This window comes from Limulus polyphemus, unplaced genomic scaffold (assembly GCF_000517525.1).
Source record: "Limulus polyphemus unplaced genomic scaffold, Limulus_polyphemus-2.1.2 Scaffold6433, whole genome shotgun sequence".
Taxonomy (NCBI): domain Eukaryota; kingdom Metazoa; phylum Arthropoda; class Merostomata; order Xiphosura; family Limulidae; genus Limulus; species Limulus polyphemus.
Window position 1 is genome coordinate 20,263 of NW_013672043.1, and position 11,477 is coordinate 31,739.

Here is an 11,477-nt window from a genome sequence, read left to right on the forward strand (position 1 = left end):
ATACCATTTTCAAGCTTCAACTGGTCCCATTGTGCCCAATAGTGCTTTGTCACGGGGCTTAGACTAGACAACTTCTCCCAAGCAGGATGCAAAACGCTTGCTTTTAGTAAATCAATCATTGGCTTCAAATCTTGGTCTTTCTCCTGTTCTGCCTTGATATCTATATTTGGTTCCACTTCTGACACCAATTTGTTACGTCTCCGTTTGTTAATTGATTTCTGTAACTTCGTTCCGACAAAACTTTAGCGACACAAGTCCTTACTTAATAAAACTGGTTTATTCTTTCCGAATACAACTTTACGATACACTTATTTTCAACAAACGCTATATCAACGAACGTCAACAATACTTCTGACTGCAGTTCAGTTACTCAATATCTACACACACACACATTATCCCGTCACGTTGTCACCCTCTTTTATATACCAGACTACCCTATATGTAGTAAATGCTAGAGCATTCGCCAAGGTACAGGATAGTTCTAGAAACGTGGCGTCACACTAGTCATGTGACTTTCCTTAAGCAACAATATACACACACACCATTGTCTGTTTCTTGATTTACACACACACACATACAGTATTAATAAATAAATTATTAGCATTTTACATAGGATTTTACTATATAAGAAATAACTGTCAAACAAATTCATATTTTTTATAAAAATCAGCTGTAAAAAGGAATTGCTTGAAACTAGAGTTATGATGTTTAATTCACTAGTAATTATGATTTTACAAATTTTATTTGTAAGCTACAGTGTTGGTTCTAAATCTAAAAAAAGTGAAGGTATATAAAGAATATCAAGTCAAATGCAATATGCTTTGTAATTATATCTATAAAATCCTTCGTTTACCTGCATTGTTTATGAGGATGTGTATATGTGGCTCAGATCTCAGTAACTTTTTGGCAAAGGTATGAACCGACTGTAAGGAAGAAAGATCAAGGGAAAGAGTGACAACACTTCCATTGGGAACAATACTCTTGATTTCTTGTACTGCCATATCACCTTTTGTAGTGTCTCTACATGCAATAACAACATGTGCTCCTAAAAACAAGGTTTAAAATAAAACAAATTTAATAACCCAAAAGTGAAACCTATTGCAATTTCAATATTAAATGATATGGCAAATTAAGGCGGTTTAAACTCACTGCAATCAGTTCCTTTAAGTAGAAACTAAAGACAAATTAAAGAGGGAGATTTATTTTGCTCTAGTAAACAGATACTTGATTGATATAACATGCTCTTCTGCAAAGGAATGAGAAGTAAATCAAGATGCAGACAATAGAAAAACAATAACATTTCATGATGCATATAATCCATCTTCAACAATTAAGTCATAACACTTGAAAATAAGGTAAAAAACAAAATGATGTCAATTAGGTTCAATCTCAGTTACTATAATATGGTCAATAAAATGTATTTAATTAAAGCTAAAGTAATTAAATGAGAAAGTTGGAAACAAATTCAAAAGAAGTCAGGTGTTGTTTTTTTGTGTTGTAAATGTTTATTAATCAGCAGAATGTTTTGACTATAAGTTCCAAATCAGAAATGTTTAAAATTTAAAAAATTCAGTCTGGTTTTGATAAAATCTCTTGCGTTCAAGAAAATGAATAATAAAATGGCTTTAAATTTTGCCAATATAGTGTACTGTAAATTTACCTCATGGCATGTGACTCATGATGAGGTTTTTATTAGTCTGTTTCTTTTTTTTACAAAAGGTAAGTTTGACCATGAGTTTATATTATGGGTAGTGTGTGTATGTATATCAAACTTACTTTTTTTTTTACAGAATTGAGGAAAAAACAAAAACAATTGTACATTTCATAAACACTTCATTTATTAATGATCATGTTTTTGCCAGTGAAAGCATCATCAGGTACGTACGTACATTTTTTATATTATGGGCTCTGTTTTCCAAGATAGGGGATGTAAAGATGTTGGGACATTTCTAAACATCTGTTGGTTTAGTTTTTAGTTTGAACTAAGTGTTTAAGAATTTCAAGTTATAAAGTTTATCTAGCAAACTTTGAAGATATTGATTTTGTTTCAAGATATTAGGTAAGAAGGTGATTTCAATGTGAAATTTCAGGAAGTTTATGCAGAATCGATAAGCTCTGAATCAAGAAGAAAAAAGAATAAGATTTACTTAGCAATGGAAAAATTGTTGGTAAATTACAACCTGAATAGTACCTTATGTGAGACATGGGCTAAAAAATCAAGTCAGAGACACAAATGTTCAGGCATAATTTAACAATGCTGCCCAGAAGAATTGTAGCAACACCTATCACCTAACTGACAACAGTATAGGGTTCACTATTAAAGTTATAGTAATATGCCCCACAGCTGGACTTGAATGGGAAATGTAGAGCTGGGAAGACATTTTGGAATCAAGTATCTTGTGGACTTCCTTCAGGGGATAATAGACATCACTCAACACCTTGTGATAGTTTGGAACCCTTCTATAAGACATGTATGCTAATGGCATCCTTTTGGAATAGTGGTCTTGGAAACATTTGATAGCATACACTCAGCTAGAGATTATGAGTGTTTTTTGCTCTGGTATACGTATGGCCTGAAAAAATATATATATACATATACTGCTGAAGCAACCTTTTCAAAAAACCCATCTCAACAGTGGCACGAAGCAGGAGCAGATATGCTTTAAAATGTCAATTATCCACTAATCAATGTAGATTTTGGGAAATTAAAGTTTTCCTCATGAGGCAACACAAGTCATGTATTACGTTCCATCATCAAACATTCAATAACTCTTCCACAAAACCCAAATTTTTGAGAGGACAAAGCAGTCTGTGAATAAAAGCAACATGAGAGATGTACACAGCAAAATGTCAGAGTAACATCTCCTGCAAGTAAAAAGGAAAATAAAATGATAGTGAGAAGTGAAAAGTGGAGAAAGACACACAAGAGGAGACAGTGGATCTCTGAACACACTCCAATGACTGGCCAGAATTCACTTAAAATGATGCATATGGGCTTGTCTGAGAGGAACAAGGGATTTAAGAGAAATCAGAGTCTACAAAATGGACAGAACCTCTTATATAGAAATATAAGGGAAGAACAATATACAAAAGCAGATGGTGGTAACAGCAGATTAAAACTGTCAAAATAGGGAGCAAGCTCAGCTGAAGCAATTGAAGCAGAAGGTCAGAAATATTAAATCTGAGATTAGAATAGAACCAACCACCTGATGCACAATAGTGGTAAAATCACTGACCATCAGATTTCTTCCAGAAGCCATTGAAGCAGCAAAAGACAACTCCTGTTGGGGAATGTCAGGAACTTGGAAGGTTCCAAGAATGTGGATACATGAATTAATAGTTGAGCCAATCCATGAAACTTTTCTTTTAAAGGAAGTCTGGTATGTAGATTTTGGTCGTTGTCATTATGACAAAATTTGAGATTAACTATCAAAACACAAACACTGAGTTAGTAATGATGGAGAACAGCATTATCACAAAACTACATTTCAGATTCAGGATAATATGTCCCAAGATCTTGTAATCTGATTAAGAGAGGAAAACAAATTAGTATAAGAAAAGATAGCAATTCTAATCACAAGTACTATATGAAATGTTTAAAAGTTTTTTCTTTCACTCTGAAAAATCCACAATATAAAGAAATGAAAGACTACTCTTTGAAATGGAACTAAAGTTTGAAAATAAGAAGTGAACAAACTCCATAATTGCAATACAAAAAACACATTTGAAACCAAGCAGTGTTGAGAAAAAAATGAGCCTTTGTTAATACATGACATGCTCATAGGGTCTACTGCACATGGAGGATGTGTCGCTCTCCTATTGGTAGAAGGCTACAGTCTAATGCTGACTGCATCATAGACTAATGCAATACGCTAGGCTAGCAGATGCTTGAAAATTTATCTTGCACTAGCATGAGATAACAGCTATAAGTTTTGTGGAGAGGTGAATAGTGTTTCTAAATAAAACATATTATTTGCAAGATCCAAAAATTGCACTAATCAAACATATTTCTAAATCAAAACTACTTGGAAAACAAACAGACAATGAAAACAATGGGTTCCCATGTTTTCCATTCCATGTAGGGTAGGTTATTCAGCAACTATGTGTTTCTCTCAGTGAAAATCACAGACTTAGAATATTAAGATTTGAACTAATCATATTCAACTGTATTTTTCTCTCAGTGCAGTCTAAGGTAATTACTGTGGCCTTTAGCAAAACATATCTCAATGTCCAAGCCAAAATCATTATTTATCTTAAAAACTGTGATCTTATGCATACATCACATTTATGTATCTAATTAAACAAACACAAACTGGTCTATAATTACTACAAGGTCCATATATAATGTTATGACAGCGGAAGTCACGTGATGCTGGTAACACGTAATGAGTATCTAAAAGGTTCCTGAAGGCTCGAGTGTTTGCCAGACGCCCTCTATTTTGTATATATAAGACCGGCATAGATAATTGCAGACAGACAGAGACGGACAATTGAGTCAAGCGCGGTAGTGACCGTAAGTAAAGTGCGTGAACAGTTGTGAATTATAGTGTGTGTTTAAGTTAAAGGGACTGTGGAAATTAAGTGTATTGCAAAGTTGTATTGAGAAAGAATAAACTAGTTTTAATTAAGAAAGGACTTGTATCGCTGAAGTTTCTCAGAAAGAATTTCTACGGAAAATTAACAAACGACCAGAGACGTAACAACACCAACACATGCACCTCTATCCTATCATCACATATAACCAGTGCCTGCTCATAGTACATGATGCCATTGTTCAATGAGTAGCCTCATAACCATAGTGACCAATAACACCATTAGCTATGCCATCTGCATTCATGCTAAATGCAAACTGTAGCTTTCAATTCTTTTTAAACATTTTGATCACTCAAACTCAAATCACATCACAAAAATAAGTTGTCAAGGATGAAACTAAGCATTGAGATTAAAATTTAATTTGTCAACTACAAAATACATATATATCAATGTGATCTAATACAGTAAGCAAATGCAGGATGACAGAAAAATACTTTTGGTATCTTTACGCAGCAATAAGCTGAACTACTTTGCTTTCCTGCTAGCATTGCTATGTAAATGATACAATTTTGCACTGATTTATACCGTGTAAGAGCACAAATCCCTTCTAACACTTTCAGAAGCCTGGTAAGTATCTTTCAGACTTACAGACATTTTCTTGGATGGTGATAGAGCACAAGATCAAGTTGACTTTATGTAAAATCTCCAGTTTGCTTAGGAAACTTATAATGGCAAAAATCCAATGATGTGCATCACAAAACTTAAACTATGTTAAAACATCCTTAAAACAAGGATTACAAAACTTTTTCAGAATATTGACTTTTTTGAGTCTCCAGTCATCATCAATGGTTAAAACCAACCATCTGTTTCTCTAAAATCTTATTCGACAACCATATCTGTTCTAACTGCATTAAGTATCACACAGTCTATTCTGCAGAACTGTCACTAAAAGTTGGTTAGGTCATGTTACTTGCAGCTGTCAACTAACCAAATTTAAGACCTTTTAAAACCAATCCTTAGAAAATATATTTTCACAACAAACTTACCAAAAAAATAATGAAAATATTAATAAAGAAGAATCACTCAAATACCTTGTATAAATTATTTCAAATTGTAATGGATTTATAATTAATACAAATGTGTTTTACAATGATATGTTCCCCATCTACTAACATGACACATGTTGTTATTCTTGTAAACGTATATCTATGAAGAGCATGGGCATTTTGTTTTGGCCTGTAATTAAGATTTTATAAGACTTTTAGCAACATATTTAAGACTTTTCAAGGCCTAAATATACAAAAACCAAGTTAAGAATTTGTAAAGTTCTTCAAGAACACTGTAGGTACATTAAGATAATAAGAAAACATTAGACCAATATGTTGAGAACAAATATCTCTCAACACCTTAGAAAGCAAGGGTCACAAATGCTTTTTCAGCTGATGATTTATCAACTGTACATTACAGTAACTGAATGATTATTATGCAGCGTCCTGCATATACAATGTCCTGCAGACATCTTTTCACAAGAAAACTCTGTAGGCAAGGAACAGCTTTCATTTCACTCATATTTTTTTCAATCAACTGATAATCCTTTATCTCAGTTAATTAAAGTCACAGTGATCAGAAGATTGATGTCAACATGCTGCTAAAGAAAAAGGACTTCTCCTCTAATGGCATGTCTTCAGCTGAGTTGAGACCATATGATCCAATACTTCTATTATTAGTCAAATTGCTTATCCACCTTTGACTTCTAGAGTAACTAGTTCTCAAGAGCTCTTCAGTAAGATACAGTTTAAACTTGTCATCATGTTCACAATGTATTAATGCACATCATGAGACCACTATATTTTGTAATTCCTCTACTGAGTTGTTAACAGAAAGAAAAGGGTAATCTGGCAAGAACCAACTTGCTTTTACATGATACCAGCACATACCACAACCAAACCTTGTCACTTGGCTTGATTTTACATGATACTAGCACATACCACAACCAAACCTTGTCACTTGGCTTGATTTTACATGATACCAGCACATACCACAACCAAACCTTGTCACTTGGCTTGATTTTACCTTCCATTACTTTTTATTACAGTATCTTTTTTGACACATGACAGCATTTACCCATTTACTGACACGCTTATTCATGCATATCATATATTGCAGAACACTGTCACTCATTTCATGTATTATTATTATGAGCAACACAGTACATCTGCACTGAGCAAAAAAGTCATAGAGTGGTCAAATCTAATGGGAGCTGTATTTCTTATGAGAACAACCAGAAGATTTTGAAAGCAACCTATTAGTTGTTGCTGAGTTGTGCAGTGTGCCATCATAACACACAGTATGTGCTCATCCCAACAAACTTATCAAGCATAAACTTTACAGTTTGCATCATCCATTCAACCAAATGAAGATGTTATAATGAGGTGTCTGTTTTAAGTAAATCAAACAGCACAACTCTGCAAACAATGAACTATTTTAGGTTGGATCTCTCAAATGGCTTCCAGTTATGTTATCCAACACATTTGTGATGGACTACACTAATGCTTTTGCCTAATTGCCTTATGTTAGGTTTTGTAAGGCCAGATTCTTTACAGTAGGTGCCTGTGACTTGTTGACAATAAATTTCAACCATAAACAAACAGCAACACAGTCCACTTGTTTTAAAATAATATATTAAGAACAAATCAAATGAATATATACAAATTAACATTACACTGGTCACCACAGTTATATCCAGAGCTTTAACTAACTGTCTCTTTTTCATCAAAGTCTACACACACTGTTTCAGTTACTTTCGAACACAATTGAAAAGACAAATTATTATTCTCTACTCTGTTATTACAATAGTCTGTGATAAAGTCACTTTAAAAATCACCACTATACAATCATTATCACTAAACTCATGATCACGCAGTTTAGAACTAGAACTAAATAATGATTTTCCATGCATATTTATACCTTTTGAAGTCTAGAACATTCCACTCAATACTAAATATACTGATACAATAATACTCAATTAAACCAATGAGAAACTCAGAAAGTTCTAGCAACATGATGCAATAATCTCACTATTGTAAACAGTCACTAATGTATAACAAATGAACTATATAACATATCATATCACTAAAATATCATACGCACTATATAAATCATTTAAATAATAAAACTCGCATTAAACATAAACTGAAACAGTCGTGTATGTCTAACACTATAGTAATCACTAATGACCAACAAATATGTATTACTTAGTTTTGTAAAGAGGACCACTTAAATCTAAAGTCTCTCTCTCTCAAGGGAAGAAAGTATAACTCTACCAGAGTTTTCCCTAATGTGTCATAATGCCCCATGTGATAAAAATGAAACACTTCTGCATATTTGCAATGATGCATAACACTCCTTAGAGCTATCCAGTCCTAGTATTATGCAATGTCTAAAGCACCTCCTGAATTAGATATTTTGGGTTCATTAGCTGTATCACAGGTTGGCTACCACCATGACTCAGTGGTTTAATAATAATGGTAAAACACACCACTCAAGCTACACCTAGATCATTCAACTGCAAGTACTCTTCCCGAAGTTCTTGACTATTCATCTGTTGTGTACATTCAAAAGCAGATTTGTCATTGCTTGAATGGCTTCTTGTCACTGCTGCTGCAGTGACTAGTACTGTTGCAAAGTGCCGAGGAACTGAATTTTTAGTGAACAGGCAATTTCACCAGTTGGCAAGATAATTTGTTTACATAATTTACATGCTGCTGTACTTTACAGTGCTGTAAAACAAACTTGTACTCCTGCACCATCATTTTCCAATGCACAATCATACCTTATGGACTTTTAATGTTCATCAATCATTTATGTGATGTATGGTCCATAAATATAGAAGTAATGCATATTATGAATATTAAGATTGTTGAAAGTTCCTTCTTTGTTGTACAGTATTGGTGTTCAAAAGTCATTAACCCTTTCAAGATGGGTCACAGATGAAAGGCCATGTCATCTCGTTTGTTGACTTGCATTCAAAATTTTATTGAACTACACTAATTTAAATGTAACTATTATAAAAACACAGATAAATATAGAATTAGAATTATGAATTAAAAACTCAAATTACAGATATTGACAAGCTAGAATATAGATTAAGAAGAAATTATCTTTACTGTTTGCTAAGATATTGCTCACGTAATAAATCAAACACAATGGCACCCTGCCCACATCTTTCCATTTTTGGAAATGCTCCCTTATATACAACTACTTCTATATATATGACATGAATAACCAATCGGAAGCTCAGAATGATCCCCTAGTGGCTTTCTCAGCTTTTCTAATGCGGCTAGCACCATTTCTTTATTTTGAACCAAGATTTCAATGAGGTAGGTTCTGTCTTTAGTCTGCTCAAAATTTCATATTTTTTAAGAGTAAAATACACATTAGTTACTACGCTTGATAAATCAGAGTTGAATTCTATGGTATTAATGTAGTAATTTATGATTTTTTAGTTATTCAAATGTATATATAAAACCTAAAAAAAATATTTTGTTTCATATCATCCACATGCAAAATTTTTAAAGGCTTAGCAACCTACGTCAAGCAGCAACCGAGTACAAAGGTCATAACTAGAAGAGATAATTGTTTGCTTTACTTCTTTATTTACTGTTCTATGTTCTATGAAAAATAACTTTAAGAACTTATTTCAAAATAGCAATAATCTATATGCATATATAATGTATAATAATTGAAATGTTACTGTATTTTACATAATACTAGTCAACTAAAACACAGCCAAGACAAGTTACTTTGTACAGACTAAATCTCACCTTTATGTTATTTGATATGGTAACATGAGTGTACGTGAGCCGCATCATTGTAACTTCTGTATTGTTAGCCAGGCATGGGTGAAAGGTCAATATAATAAAAATAATAAATATGTATATAAATGTATAATGTTATGAGAGTTAAGCTATTTCGTCTAAACATATATGTTTTCGTGTTATAATTTGTTTTCATTCTAGAATGAAAGAGGCATAATTTATGTTTATTTCCTAATTTTTTTATGGTGTTTGCGAGATTGGTCAAATCTACCGAACCCGAGATTAATTACTGAAAGTAACAGATAAAATAGTTTTTTCTTAAGAAATGTTTGATAACTATCCAGATATTATAAAGATTTCGCATGTGCAATTTCAAAATTTTCTGATACATAAAAGTATTTTTAATCTTAAAATGAAAATTACTTTGCAAAATAGATAGATAGGCAAGATGTGAAAAAAAAGGTGTGAAAGAAACATTGCTTTTCAAACCTTAAGACTTAAGAAAAAATTTAGATATTTTGCATATAAAAGCATTGTAATGATTACTGATAATATGCCAAATTTCGTTAACATTCGCTTACTAATTTAAAAGTTATAGCATGAAAACTATAAACAAGCATAAAATGGTTATGAGGTTGGTCCCAGGGACCGAGCCCAGGCTGAAAGAGTTAACATATGACTCAGGAATGTGATTACACACTCTAGACAAATCTATACCTATGACAAAACCACTAGAATTTCATTGTCTTTGGTACCAATATCCAGAATGATGAATGGATAATTTTGGTGAGGGTAAAACATTTTTGGTACTTTGATCAAAGTACATCTCAAAAAGGGAAATATGTTTTCACATTCCTGTTTACACACAAAGTGCATGTCATCAATACAAACACTGCTAGCTATAATGAAAAAATTGACCATAAGCTGTTAATAACACAATGCAAAAGTTAAAGCATTATGGACTTCTTGTATAGTCTCAGGCTGGGAAGAGTCCTTCATCACTGCAATTATATCAGGATCAGTGCACACTTCATCCCTGGCAACTCCACTTCCTTGTACATTAATATACACTTTCGTGGTTTCTATTTTAAATTTGTGGCAGCTGTTTTATCAGATGCATGAGATCTGGAGATGAGTAAATACTGTCTGACCCAATTGGTTATCTGGTCCACAAAACACAGCAGTAAATTCCTTGTGGAATTCACCTAATTTGTATAACTGTGTTAAGTTTAGGTTATTAGAATAGTCCTCAACTGGATACTTAAGGTACTTAGGAAGCTGTGAGGTATTCAAGTTCACTGATATCTGCAAAAAAGTTATAAGCATCCATAAAATGAAGATTCTGGAAATTTTATACAGAAAATAGTTTTATACAAGGAAAGCAAAGAAAAACAAATAAACAAATAATACATATCTTTACTTACAAATAGTGGTTATGTATTTTATCAACTAGTTGGCTTCAGATTCACAGCAAGACTGCCAATGGCTATTGAGAGTGAAAAATAATCTTCTAAAACATCTACACAGGACAAAGACACAAACAGGAATAATGCAAAATTTGGTATATAATCAAAATCGGAAAATGTGCACAAATAGAGTTGGGAGTCCTTACTACTCTGGTGAAAATAAAGGCCCTTGGAAATTGAGAAAACCTAACCTGAAACCTAAAAAAAAACAAACAGTGTATATATACTGATGGTGTATTTTCTATCAAATTTAACAAGATACTGAAGATATTTTTATTTTATATCTTAATTCCCAGTTTTAAAATTAGTATTTTTTATTTATGGCAAAGCTACTAAAGCTATCTGCTGCCATCCCTAATTTTTAACTACTAACCACAGAAGTCTGTCTGTTGGAAGCACCCTACCATCCATGCTAAGGGATTGACTGTTACTCTTATATAATGCACCCACAACTTAATGCGTGGGAAATATTTTGTGGTATTGCACAATTTCTAAAATAATTCACCAGCACCAAATTTCAGAGCTCTACTTCAGGGCTAACCAGCACCCCATTTTTAAAAGAAAAAGTGGGAGAACAACCCCATAAAATTATAATTTTCCTATACTGAAAATATATTTCCGATAGATAATGGCTGGAGACGGCTTAAATGGGTAATGAAGA

At 32.8% G+C, this 11,477-nt stretch overlaps 1 protein-coding gene across 1 annotated transcript in view; it reads right to left on the minus strand.

Moving 5' to 3' along the window:
- The window catches only part of LOC106473715 (retinol dehydrogenase 11-like), a gene marked incomplete at its 3' end in the record, with an annotated part of 44,652 nt that overhangs the window by 17,353 nt on the left and 15,822 nt on the right, over positions 1-11,477 (minus strand). The window contains exon 3 of the mRNA XM_022402113.1: positions 854-1,045. Coding sequence (XP_022257821.1) covers positions 854-1,045 — 192 coding nt within the window. The remainder of the gene's footprint in view (positions 1-853; positions 1,046-11,477) is intronic.